Raw genomic sequence first — 14,219 nt, 5'->3', positions numbered from 1 at the left:
GTCCATTATTTATCCAGTCTTTGATAAAAAGATGGCGTTATAGTAGCATCCATACAGCAGTTGCTTCATTGTTTTAATGTAGTCCACAGGTTGTAAACACACTCTGCTTCTTAACATTCACTGATTTATTACCTCTGTGATGTAGATTGTCCTTCTACCTGCATTGAGGTTATTTATATTAGTATGATATCAAATCCTTTTGGTAAATCATGTTTATTGAGAAGCATATTCAGATTTCATGATTCTGCACTTGTTGGTATTAAGATTCTGTGTATATAGTATAAGAACATACAAAATTATGGGGTACTATAAAGGATAGCACTTTTTACTTTAATGCATTTCATTGTTTTCTTCATCGTAAAAAACGATGTGTTCAAAGTCTCTGCACCTAAATCTTGAATATAAATTCAAAATCTTACAATTTAGGATGTATTGGGGCCTCCGAATATGATAACATCAGATAGACACACTTAAGTTACGTTAGCTGATAAGAATACATTCAAAGTATTGTATTGATTAGATTCAAGAACATATAACTACTGGGCAGCATTAAGACTTACCTTTTTAATCTAGCTTTCAATATGGAGTAATGTATTTTTATCCCTGTACTGCATTATTATTATAATCATTCCTTTATTTGTCTTATTTTTTTATTTATATATCTATTTATGTATTGTATTCATCTATTTTTTTTTACTCTACATTATTTTAACTTCTTTCTACTCTTACTTATTTCATTATTTTTACTGTATTGATTTAATTTTTAAGTATTTTATTTGTAATCATTCCTTTTAAAATTGTATCATTGCTGTTTTTTTCTCTGAGTTATTTTGTGAAGCACTTTGGGCTGCATGTTAATATGTATGAAAAGTGCAATCAATGTAGTTCAGTTAAGTTGAGTATGAAGGGGCTCCAACTACATAACATACAATATTGTACTTGGGTTACATTTAGCAGATTCAACTTTCTTTGTATGTTGTTTGTATATTTTGAGTTGTTCATTGAAGTATTATTTAGGCAGCATGACACACAAAGGCATACTAATCCTGAATACTTAAATTGTATAAAATATACAAATGATACTGGACTTCTTGTTCTTAATAGATGTAACTTCAATCTGTTCATAATTGAATACTGAGTGGTGATGTGTACACACTCATCCATGGCTGAATTTAAGTAATGATATACCCAGACACCTGCAAAAGATGCATGTGAATGTAAAGTGATTTAACAGTGTGAATGCAGCATGTAGGACAGGCTCTCTGGTTTGAAGGTGGTGGCTCTTAAAAGAGCCTTTGGTGCACTGAATGCCAGGCAGACAGGAGTAGAAGTGATTTACTTCTTGGTCTTCTTGGCTGCAACCTTCTTTGCTGGAGCTTTCTTAGCTGCGGGCTTCTTGGCTGTTACTTTCTTGGGTGCTGCCTTCTTTGCTGGACTCTTCTTGGCTGCAGGTTTCTTAGCTGCTGCTTTCTTGACCGGTGCCTTCTTGGCTGCTGCCTTCTTGGGTGTCGCCTTCTTAGCGGCCACCTTCTTGACGGTTGCCTTCTTCTTGGGTGTTGCTTTCTTTGCAGCTGGCTTCTTGGCCTTGGCAGGAGATTTCTTCACCACCTTCTTAGGCTTGGGGGCTTTAGGCTCCCTCTTTGCGAGTTTGAAGGATCCAGAGGCCCCCATGCCTTTGGTCTGGATCAGGGTGCCATTGGCCAGCAATTTCATAAGAGCGTTGTTAACACGCTTGTTTGCGCTAACTATATCGACCCCTTGACTGGCCAGGACCTTCTTGATGGCGGACACGGAAATCCCTTTGCGGTCCTTGGAGTCAGCCAGGGCGCTGACGATGAGCTTAGGGAGGGTGGGTCCATCACTCTTGGGTCGTGGTGCGACTTTCTTCTTGGAAACCTTTGATGCGGCTTTAGCCTGTGCTGCTGGGGCTTCTTCTCCCATGTTATTCTCGTGGAGTGATTCACTGAGTGTGTTTACAGTCTGGCTGAGAGCGGACTTTATAGAGTGAGTGAGAACCGTGGAGACTCAACCCACACGCTCGCTCTGAATCCCGCCTGAAATGTGGCGGCACTTTGTGTTTTCTCTTCAACATCTCTGATATAAACCTTATCCAAAGAAACATTTAAACCAACGAATTGTTAGAATAGCAGCTAGAAAAAAACACTCCCTTCATATTTGGCTAATTCTTAAAGACTGGAACCTTTTTATTTGATTTCAGGAAGCTTTGAACCTCTCAACAACACTGTCTATCAGCACTATTCCTTACGATTTGTCTTCACATTTCATCACATAAAACACTCAAAACGGTCTTGTATCTAACCGAAAATAGGTTTTACAGCAAGCAGAGGCATCTGTCGACAGAAATGTAATAAATTTAACGGGGACAAATATCCTGTTTCTTTTAAATATGAGAGTTTCTCAGTGGCTGTAAACACACGGAGGCTGTGGGAGACTTCAGCCATCAGACGGACTCCTGTCACAGATGGTATTGTGGATTAGATCCCAAATTCAGAATTAAATTAAATTAAGATTGAAAATGAAAGAGTTAAGTTATAAATTAAAAGTGAATAGATTATCGGTGGAACATTTAAACCAATTTTCAAATAATATTTAATGTACTCTATGAAGAGTATGGAAATATATTGTTTTGGTGAAGAGCTGTGTACCAGATTCAATATTTACACTTACATTACATTTATTAACATCTCAAATCACAAATACGTGTCTTTAAAATCTTGGCTGACTGTAAAATAAAGGGTGTTAACAAAATATCTGCTTGATTATTGGCAGTTTCTAATTTCTAAAGCAGTTTACAGGATTAGACGTGAAAGTAAAATACATTTTATATATATGTTTATATATATATATATATATATATATATATATATATATATATATATATATATATATATATATATATATATATATTTATATATATATATATATATATATATATATATATATATATATGTGTGTGACTTGTAGATTCATTTATGCACATTCATATATATGAGAGTATTCCTAGTACAGACTATCATACACTTTGATACTTCAATGATAAGCTTTAGTGGTGGGCGTATCAATTCTATGGTATCGATATATCGATTCTCACACACTACTCTCTTGACTATCGATTACTCTAATAAAATATCGATACTAATTAATAAATGTGAAATAAAAGTGCATGTGGCACTTCTGATTCTTTTAGTGTAACTTACTCCAAAGTTTTGTACCGGAGAGGCTGTTATAAGCTTTCTACTCAGATAATCTAAGTAAAGGATGTTAATTATGTATGTGCTTTTCTAAAGTTATTTCATTGTTTAAAAAAAGGCCACCGATGGATTTGCATATTAAAGTTGTTAAATTAACAGTATTTGTCATGGGAGTTGTCTTTCAAGCTCTGCATTGTATTATTTGTTTTTTAAATCAGTGAAAGTATCGGCATCAGTATGGGGTATCGAATAAATTGAAACAAAAGTACTTGGTATCATATCGAATACATAAAAGTGTGGTGTCGTCCAGTACTAATAAGCATCATATAGTCTGAGGGATACAGAAAATGTTTCTGGGAACTAAGTAATCTTGCTTGTTAACACATTGTGACTATAAATATAATGCTCTTACAGAGACTAGGGAAGGAAAATCCTACTCAGCAGATTTACTGTACAGTCCTGACTCTACCACGGATGGGACATAATGTACCGTTTAGCTACGTCTCCTCCTAGTGTGCATATGTTAGATTGGCACGAGGTAACTCTTCAGGTCTGTGTGGGTGGCTCGAAAAAGAGGTAGTGGCTGCTTCTCTGGTTTGGGTGAGTAGATGGCCGAGGAGTGTTGCTTGTTGGTCCAGGTTATGGGGGGTGGAGGGGCGGGTTGAGTTGATTTTCCATGTGTGACCTGTAGGTGTCCCAGTTTGCTGCTCTGTAGTTGTATGTTGTCTTTGTTGTTGTCTGGAGATGGAAGGAGAAGGTGGTGAGAACGGGGAGGTGGTCACTGGAGAGATGGCCGGTGGTGGAAAAACTGTGGAGTTTTGTAGCCAGGTCTGGGATGCATATGATGAGGTCCAGGATGTCTGTGTTGCCGGTCTGTGGGGATATGTAGGTGGGTTCATTCGTGTTGATTATTGTTAAGTTTGTGTCCTGTAAAATCCCTTTGAGTATTTTTCCGTTTGAGTTGGTTTTATTGCTTTGGAAATCTGTGTGTTTTGAGTTGAAGTCTCCCATGATCAGGGAGTGGCTCGGGTCAGAGGTGGCTTTGATCAGGGGGGCAGAGGGTTTGACACCAGGGGGGCAGTAGATGCTGGTGGCTGTGATTGGGTGGTGAGAGTGGATTGTGATTTTTATTGCTACATATTCGTATTGCGACTCCTCCTCCGTGTCCTGTTTGGCGTTCTTTTCTGATGATGTTGTAACTTGGGATGCGGATGTGGGATGAGTTGGATAACAGGGTTTCATTTGAGATGAGAAGGGGGGAGGGACGCGGGTCTGTGGTCTTCTTGGATGGATGATGGTGGATGGGGGATTCATATGGTGAGGTTGGTGTGTTTCCTGATGCTTTGTAGTATGACTTCTATTTTATTGTTGTCCATGGAGAGTTTCTTGAGGTTGTCACGGAGGTGGATGAGGTGGGTGTCGTTGTTGTTGTCGTTGGTATGGTGTGGCCTGGAGAGGTTGGGGGCGGGTGTTCTGCCTGGGAGTCTGGGATGTGGGGGTTTTCTGGTGGAGGGGGTCATGTGTGAGAGGTAGACGGGGCAGGTTTTGGATGCAGAAGAGTGCGGTCCTGAGCAGTTGGCACATGTGGCTTCTCTTTTTTCTTTGGTGCAGGTTTTGTGGTGGTGGTTTCCTCCACATCAGAGGCATGTTAACAGGTTATTGCAGTTGATGGATATGTGGTTGAACTGTTGGCATTTGTAGCATTGTTTGATGGTGGGTGGGGGGTGTGCTTTTTCTACTCTGTATTGAAATAGGTCCATGACAAATCCTTCATGCAGGAGTCTGGTAGCTTGGTGTGGGTCTGTTAGGAGGATTTTGATGAAGGTGGTTGGCTGTTGGGTGGCTCTGCTGGTTATGCTGTGGATTTTGGAGATGCTGATGTCCTGTTTTTCCAGTTCCTGTTTTATTTGGTCTTCTGTGATGTCGGTGTGGATGCCTTTGATAACCAGTTGTTTTGTGAGGGTGTCAGGTGGGCTTGTGGATCCAGGTTTGCTGGCTAGTCTGCAGGTGAATTTTGCTCCATTAAATGGTTCTTCAGGCCAGGGTGAGAGTATTAGTGTAGAGTGTTTAGTGAGGGGATGTCAATTGGGAAGATGAGTATTTTGCCATTTCGGGTGTGGATCAGTTTCTGGAGTTGGGCTTTGGGTTTGAATTTCTGGATTTCTTGGATGATGGATTGATTGGTGGAGAATGAGCTGATGGGGGTTAGGAAGTTCTGTATGACAACAGGTGTGGTGTGGTAGTTTTCTGATGATTCCCTTCTTGCTCTTTTTCTGCTGCCGGAGTTGAATGTTGGGTATTTGTGCAGGTTTGTATTGACTATGTCCGAGTAGCTGTTGGGGAGCGGCGGAAGGGGGGTCTTTGGGTCTTGTTCGTTCAGGAGGATCTGTTCCATGGTGGTGAGGGTGGTCTGCATCTGTGTGAAAGCATTGTTGAGAGGGGTGTATAGCGGTGTATTTATTGAGTTCGGAAAACAGGTTGATGAGTTGGTTAAAAATCTTCTTTATGATGAGGCTGTCGATGTTATCCGTGGTGGGGGGGATTCGCAGAGGGACCAGGGGCTCAGCTGGGGTGGATGGTTCTGGATGATGAGCAGTGGGTGTGTGTTTGTCAGTTGAGATGTGTTTGGATGGTTTTGGAGGTGGCAGTGTTTTTTCTTTCATGGCTGGAGGTAGCTCTGAAAGCTCAGTCAGCAGGATTAGGAGCCTGTCTGCAGACGTTAAGGGAGAGCTAAACGCGCACACACTGCTGGTCCTGAAGCCCCACCCCCTTCTTCTTCTTCTTCTCAGTTTTATTTTTCACAGAATTATCGGTAAATCTTTCTTATCTTGAGTAGGTATGGAAAAGCATCACTTAAATATGTCACTCTTTTTAATAAGCAACTTAAAAGGTCCTCATCGGGTCTCTGAGACCGTCTCCAAAGGGTCTACCGCTTTCGCGCCAAAAATAATTAAAAAAACTAAAAGTTGAGCACGCCCACCTGCGCGATGAGCCCAGTCAGCTCTCATCCTGACTATAAATAACACCGTTCAAATTTTGGACTAGTGCTGATTGTTAAGGGATCGTGATGTTTCCTCACCTCTACCGACAGCGGGAAGGAGCCGAATGTCTCCGCCCGCCTCCGCGTCTTACCCCGCAGGTCGGCCCCCACTCTCCCTCTTCATCTGGAGGGGCTTGAGCCTGGGGTTGATCGGCCTGGTGCTCACCCAGGTGTTCACCGGATACCTGTCTCGGCTACAACCTCTCTGCCTGCCATAGGAGCTCTGGTTCAGAAACTCCCCACTATCATTGAAAGAGCAACCGCCTACCTAAACCTCCCCATCCCTCCGGTACCGGCCCCACCTCCACCTGATGACATGTTCGGCATCTTTGGCTTGGCCCAAGTGATCCGACAGGACCCGGTCTGGCCTCGCTTCCCACCTGTCATCCGGTACCAATCCGGTGCAGCAGCCGAGCCCGCGAAGCTGAAATCTCCCGTGATGACATTCGTGCCCATCACCAAGGTTCAGGGTTTGACAGACTCGGGTTTTCCTCCTGTCCCGGCTCTGGACACGGGCCTGGCAGCGACGTTCGGGGTGAAGACTAATTTGTACGCCGGCCGGCGCCCGACCCCGCCCTCCGTGAGGGACCAGATGACCACCAGGTACGCTGACAGGTCTCACAAGTGCGCCATGCAGGCTTCAGTGGCGGCCAACAACATCGCTCTTCTGGCTCAGTCCCTCACCGAGCTGGCCTCTGAACCGGGTCTTCTCCGTCCAGACCGTGCAGATGAGCTCGGTTCAGCTGCTGCTGCCATCCTGAACCTGAGTGCTGCCATCACAGTCTGCTCCACCTGCGTCGCAGCGTGGCAACATCTGATCCATCGGAACATGTGGCTGCACCTGTCCTCCTCCATCCCGGAGTCTGTGAGGAAGGAACTCCTGGAGGGTCCCATCAGCCCGGATGCCTTGTTTGGTCCGCACCTCCTGTCGCTGTTGGACCAGAAGCAGAGAGCGTTAACTGAAGAGAAGAAAAGGACGCAGAGACACCCTCAACCTTCTCACCTTGTCTTGGACCCTGCACACAGGGAGAGACGCTCCGCGGCAGCTGCTTCTCCTCCACCGAGTCACCAGCCGGCGCACCCGGTGCCTTGAAGGGGCCAGAAACATCTCCGTGGTGCCGGCTCCTTGGCCCATCCTCCACAGGAACCACCGAAAAAGCGCCACAGGAGGAGGTACTGAATCCGTCGAGTGAAATAATGGGTAGTAAGCAAATCAAAGTCTCCATTAGAAGCCACTCACCTATTTTAGAGAGCGGCATGAGGCACATTTACTCTGCCAGGTTCAAGAGTGGCAGACCTCTGCCTCACATCCTCTTTGTCCTCCAGCTGTTGATGGCTGGTTTCACCACGGTTAGTGGGCCATTATTATTATTATTATTATTATTATTCATTTTTTTTTTTTTTTTTTAATATATTATTATTTTTATTGTTATTATTATTCAAATTTGGATTGGCTTTGTTCTTGTACTGACAACTGTTTTTGCTGGAAAAATAAAAATAAAAATCTTGTTACCCCAATCTTTATCTAACTGGTCTTTTTTATTTATTTACTTATTGTTATTTTTTGAAGAAGCAAATACATGTTTCCTTAGATGTCACTGTATTGACAGCCCAGTTATCAAGGGGCATTTAAATGCATTTTAGGTCTACTTCCCTCTTACACTGTAAAACATTATAGCCCCAATTAGTTATATCCATTAACTTTTTTTCTTTAACTCAAAGATAACGATTTTCAGACTTTGAACTAGGCTATATGAGTTTTTGAATGTAAAAATTGCAGTAATTAATTGTTTGGATGTTCAATGAACTAGCTTTTTCAAGTTCTAAGTTTAAAAAAAAAGGACAAAATAAGTGGAAATAGGGTCTGTTTTCTATTATTTTAACTTTTAAAAATTGTCCTCTTTAATACATTGCAAGGTTTAAGTATGGCTGAAAACTACCAGTTACACACAGAATATGTTTCATGTATTATCCTTCAAACTTTAATGAGGTAGTTTATAATAAACAACAGAGGACTACTTTCACTAGCAGAGGAAGTCTGTGCACCTGACAATGTAGTTTGAACAGTGTGAAGCAGCGGAGAGGACGATGAGAGGAGGATATTTTTTGTGGAAATACAATGTCAGGATTTTGATATAACTTTATATCTATTTATGATGATTCATTTATTTTCTCTCTATTATGTTCTTTTACACTTTTCCTTTGGCTGTAGGAGTATGCATGTAGTGCTGTTGATAGTGAATGGAAAGGTTGGAGGCTTTTAAGTTAAGCCAATTATTCTTTGTCCACCATCCTTTTTGGTTTGGTTCCTTTAACATTTGTATCATATGAAAAAAAAAAAACATTAAAGGGGGCACAATTTTATTTTCTTTGTGAAGCTATCTCTGTTTTACCTGATACTAGTTAGTTTGCACAGTCAATAATGCAAGCTTGAAAACTACTATGTTGGTGGTTTGTGGATTTTAACATAGCCTATTGGTATACATACTTACAATCACTTGTCAAAAAAAATAGAAACAAAAATGATCCTAGCTTATAAAGGGAAATAAAAACTAATTAGTCAAGTTATTTTACCTTAAGAAAAACTTGAAATTCCTCCCCTACATTGCACAAAAGAGCTCAGGATCTCTTATTGCTATCTGTTCTGTGGGTCAGGACTGAACTTGGAAAAAAAGGCCTTCAGGTTTGCTGCTCCCTCCTCCTGGAATGCCTTACAGAAGGATCTGAAACTTTGTGGTCTTATAACTCTGAACGCTTTTAAGCGGTCCTTAAATTAATTGGAGGCTGATGCATCTGTATGCAGATGTTTTGTTTAAATGTAACTCATGCTGTTTTTCTGGAGGTATTTGTTGTTTAGCTGTTGTATGTGTCTGCTATTTGTATATTGTCTATTTATAAATCTGTACCTGTGCTGGTGCCTATCTTGGCCAGCACTCTCTGGGAAAAGAGATTTTTAATCTAAACAAGCATTTCTTGGTTAAATAAAGGTTATAGATAAAAGACAAATAAAAAAATCATGCACACCTCTAAACTATTCCTCTTTTTTACTTAGCGAACATTTTTCAAACATGTTTTCTTTTACATGTATTTATATTAGACTCCAAACAATATTAGTATCATACTTTCATACTCATCCTTTAAAGGTGACATATTATGTTCTTTTTCATCAAAATATATTGGTTTAAGAGGTCCCCAAACATGGCTTTAAGGTTTATTGCTCAAAAAAACACTTTGAAATCAGATTTTCTCATGCCTGTAAACCCCTCTTTTTCAGCCCTGCTCAGAACAGGCTGTTTTCTGTGTCTGTGCCTTTAAATGAGAATGAGATCTCTTACCACGCCACCTCAGGAAGTGGATGTGCCCTCGGCTCTCCAGTACATTGATCTAATGTTTACATGTTGGCTGAATATACACAGTTGTTCACAGACCCGCGTTACTTCAACCTTCTGAATTTGATCCAGAATCCGATCCTGATGGAGAGGCGCCTGCAGCAGGACCTTTCTGATCAATTGGTCACAGATTTTGTGTTTCTTGTTGTTTTATTTGTCAGTATGTTGACGTGTGTCTTGGTAAACAGCGACGAACATATAGCTATGTGGCTATGCTAACTAGCGCTAGCACTTTTCCATGAAAAATAAAAACCATCCACTAGATCTTCAAATCTGCAGACGTGGGGAGTAAAACCGACCTTTGTGTTTATTAAGACAGCCTACAACTAGCATGTCTCCCTCCTAAGCTCCTTGTTAGCACACGTGTGCAGGTAAAGAAAATGGAGGAGGGGTTGAGTTATATTTTATACAGTCTATGGGCTGAACAAGCTCCGAGCTCTGACTTCCGTTACAGACCGGATGGCATTATGACGTAAGAAACACACAGATAACTGAAATGGCTCTTTTCAGCACACATTTACAGAAAGGAGGAGAAATTAAAACAGGGGCAGAATGGCTTTTTCAGACCTGTATCAGACCATACAGAAAACAGCCTGTTCTGAGCAGTGCTGAAAAAGAGGGGTGTACAGGCATACCCAAAATCTGATTTCAAAATGTTTTTTTGAGCAATAAACTTTAAAGACATGTTTTAGCGAGCTCTTAGAACAATATATTTTGATGAAAAAGAGCACAATATGTGACCTTTAAACATGTTTGAAATGAACAGCAGAGGTTGTCTCTGTGCTTTTCCTTTACCCACATCCTGTAAGTAAATTTAATGAAGTGTATTACGTTAATAGTTAAAGCAGGGTCAGCATAGTGTCAGACTAACCACTCACTGTCCCTCGCCTCAGCTGTGTTTACATTCAGCTCTGAACGTCTTTACGCTCCGCACCCCTCTCACCCCACGACATGATTGGCTGTTCAATGCTGTCTCCTTCTTCTGTCTAATGTTGGTTGGCAACTAGCGTTTAAGGCTCATTAGTGCCCCCTCCATTTTAAGTGGCCGGGGGGTGTAATTACATGTTTATTTATATTGATTTTTTTATCGAAAATGTTTTATATTTATATTGCGATAATTATCATTATTGAATTATCGCGAAGCACTAGTCAGAGCTGTCATAATCACATTCAGATTTGTACAGCTCAGTATAAAATTCTTTAATATAGAGTTACCTAACATCCGTCGGCCTAACAGAAATTGGAGGCTCAACCGCCTTCCTCTTGCAGATGAGCAGTTCATTAAGTTTATCTCCTCTGAAATACTTCTTCTTTCTTTGGAACTAATGTGTCCCCAGAAATCTGTCATTCAACCCTGTGGGAAACCCTTAAAGTCTACCTCTGCGGGCAAATAATTGGCTACTCCTCAGGAGTAAATAAAGCAAGAACCTCTAAGTTGAATGACATATCCCGCTCAATTGCGGACATAGATCATAAATACTCTCTCTCCTTCTCCATCTCTCTGTAAAGATAGACTCAGGTTGCAAACAGAATTTGATCTCCTCTCTACTGATAGAGCCACATGTTTGATTGTGAAAGCCCACCACAACAGCTACGAGTTTGGAGATAAAGCAGGTAAATTATTAGCTCAGCAAATCTGCTATTAAAAGTAATCAATAATACCTATAACGTAAAGGACCAAGCTTGCCGGATACAGCCCTGGTGGTGAGGCTTTTCAGCAGTGTGACTGCCCCCTGGTGGCTGGCTGCAGTATAGGTCAAAAAAATCCGTCTCCCCCATTCATTTGCTACTATGATTTGCTCGTTTTTATTTTCACTTAACTCAGGCTGGACTGCATTTTTGGCAGAAATATCTGGATATAAACTTAAGTGAATTTTATTTGATTTCACCTACTGCTCACGTGATTCAATATTAGGCTTTTTTGTCATTCAAGTTTTACTTCAATTTTGGATGATAGACATAGACATAGATCGACCTTCCGTGTATTTATTTAAACATTTATATATAAATTGTAAACTTTCAGGTACATTGGTGGACAATAAACAAGTTCTTGTTCTTACCTTGTGCTGTCGGACAGCATAATTTGTCAATTAGGTGGCTCATTGACAAATATACATACATAAGGATGTGTTAAACTCAGCACTGTGTTCACTTGAAGTTAATCATTAAGTACTTTAATTTAACAAGCAATAAGACTATTACAAAGTGATACAAGGTTCTGTTCACACGGATACATACAAATACAACCCTGTCAAAGCAATACTACTAATGAAATACAACTTTTCTGCTTTTGTGCTAATATGCAATAATCAACCTGTAGACTCAATTAGGCTGGTGTTTGACACATTAGAAAATATATATGTATTAATCAAAGTTTCAACATTGTACAATACTTTTTAACAAAACTTCACATAGTGCACATTTGTAGTAACTCTTTATTTCAAATTCACTTGTATTTCCACTATTTATAGATTTTATCTCAAACAATAACACACACATTTACAAACAACATATATACTTTTCCAATATAACACATTTTCATATTTTTAATGGTTTGAAATGTTTTTTTTTTTTTTTGAACAAACATTCACGTAAAGACGCTGTTAAATGTTGCCACTGGATAGCGCCCTTGCTCATTGTAAATACTGTTCTGTCAAAGGTTTACTGCGTGCAGTACGTGTCCTTACCATAGACTGTAAATAAAAATGGACAGCGTTGCTCCGCCTCTTCCCGTTGTACAGTTCTGAAGCCAAAAAATCCCTCTCAAGCCATTGTGCAGCCAGAGCCTGTGAAGCCTTTGTAATAAGCTCCGCCCTACAGCGTAACGTCACAAGACGCTGTGTGCCCTTTGAAGTTTCGTTCTACGGCGGCTGTGAATCAAAGGAAACCTGGAAGTAAAACCCCGTTTTTAAACTCTAATAACTAACGAAAAATAAACTTTTCAGAAAGAAGATGCCTTGGACCCAAAACAGTCAAATACTAACTACATATAACCACAGCATACGGATGTGAGAAACATTCGTACGACGTGTATTTATTTTTTAAAGTTTGACTGCCATGGATTTTTTGACCTATACTGCAGCCAGCCACCAGGGGGCAGTCACACTGCTGAAAGCCTCAGCACCAGGGCCGTATCCGGCACGCTTGGTCCTTACATGTACATGAAGAGCAGAGTAGGCACGGCACCTGCGGTCATGTTTTATGCCAGGGTGTTAACGATGAATCTTCCTGTACTGGCCTCAATAAATATGCCAAAGGCTAAAGAGTAGAGACTGAGTCAAGCTTTCGACAATATTCAGTGCTGTGAAAAAGTATTTGTCCCCTTCCTGATCTTTCATATTATTGCACATTTTTCTCACTTAAATGTTTCAGATCATCAAATAAAAGGTTATATTAGACAAAGATAACCAGAGGTCAATATGCAGTTCTTCAATGATGATTTTATATATTAAGGGGAAAAAGTTATCCAAACCCACCTGACCCTGTGTGAAACAGTATCCCATCTCATGCACATGCATGAGATGGGATACTGTTTCCGATCGCTCAGGGTTGGATGAAGAACCAAAATGGGTCGGAACAGACAGAACAGCCACTAAGAAATTGTGCTTTCATCTTCAGCCACAAATTCCCTGTGCAAATTATCCAAATGTTTTTGCTTTTTGTTTTTCTTCTGAGTGAGCGTCTGCCTCTTCCCAGTCGTGATGTGACTCACAACTTGTCTCACGTAGAAAGCTCTCACTCTACTTATCAAACCATCCTTAAGCCTGCTGCTCCTCTTGCGTTGGTAGGTGAAGTTAACCTCCCCATTCCAACGTTTATGATTAAACTTATATGATGATATCTGAACTTAAATGATTTGTTTTTCACTCTTCACTCTTCTTTTTTCTGGATGTCCTGCAGTGTTGTACTTTGTTCTCTGAGGTTCTTTAACCTTCTTTGGTTTCATTCCCGCCCTTATTTTTTTTGCATAAAAAAAAGGCACAATACGTCACACATTGCAATAGTTTTTGTAATATACCATTTAATTAGGACGTTGCTCTCTGCAACTAAACATTTGGTTCAATTCATACATTAATGTTATATATATGTATTAGCTACTTATATTTAGCCATTACACAACACTCAGTTATTATATTGAAACAAACACATATGCCCTCCTTAAAAAATATCATTTGAGACTTGTTCTCTTCATAAATTAAATCTAGACCTGGAAGTGCTTGGCTGTGGTTCATTATCTTGCATAGGTGATAGCTGTGGGCTGTCTGGATGGGTGATGACCTGTTCTGGAGTTTATTTCCTTTCTTTGACTCTATGGTAAGTCTCCCTCCACTTTTTGCGGCGTCTGCGCTTTTCTCTTTTACTGAGATTAAGGATTGTTTTCTTCCTTTCTGTATTTTTCCCGTTCCTTCTCGAAATATTTGTCTCCTCTCTCCATCAACTATTCAAAAAATTATTTTCCCATGTTAAATCAGTCAAAATAACAACTCATAAACAATTTAAAATCAGTCGGAGAAGGGGGATGGGGCTTCAGAACCAGCAGCGCGCTCTGTGCTCCCTTAACGTCCGCAGACAGGCTAC

At 40.5% G+C, this 14,219-nt stretch overlaps 1 protein-coding gene across 1 annotated transcript; it reads right to left on the bottom strand.

Annotated features, from left to right (window-relative positions):
• Positions 1 to 1,297: 1,297 nt before the first annotated feature.
• LOC117812421 (histone H1-like) lies at positions 1,298 to 1,955 on the bottom strand. Its single transcript, XM_034683165.1, has one exon. It carries the CDS (start codon positions 1,939 to 1,941, stop codon positions 1,336 to 1,338), a length of 606 nt encoding a protein of 201 aa, XP_034539056.1. The 5' UTR covers positions 1,942 to 1,955; the 3' UTR covers positions 1,298 to 1,335.
• Between the last annotated feature and the right edge of the window lie 12,264 nt (positions 1,956 to 14,219).

The sequence above is a fragment of the Notolabrus celidotus genome, chromosome 5 (assembly GCF_009762535.1).
Source record: "Notolabrus celidotus isolate fNotCel1 chromosome 5, fNotCel1.pri, whole genome shotgun sequence".
Lineage (NCBI taxonomy): Eukaryota > Metazoa > Chordata > Actinopteri > Labriformes > Labridae > Notolabrus > Notolabrus celidotus.
Note: the sequence above shows the minus strand (reverse complement) of the source record. Positions and strands in the feature narration are given on the sequence as shown.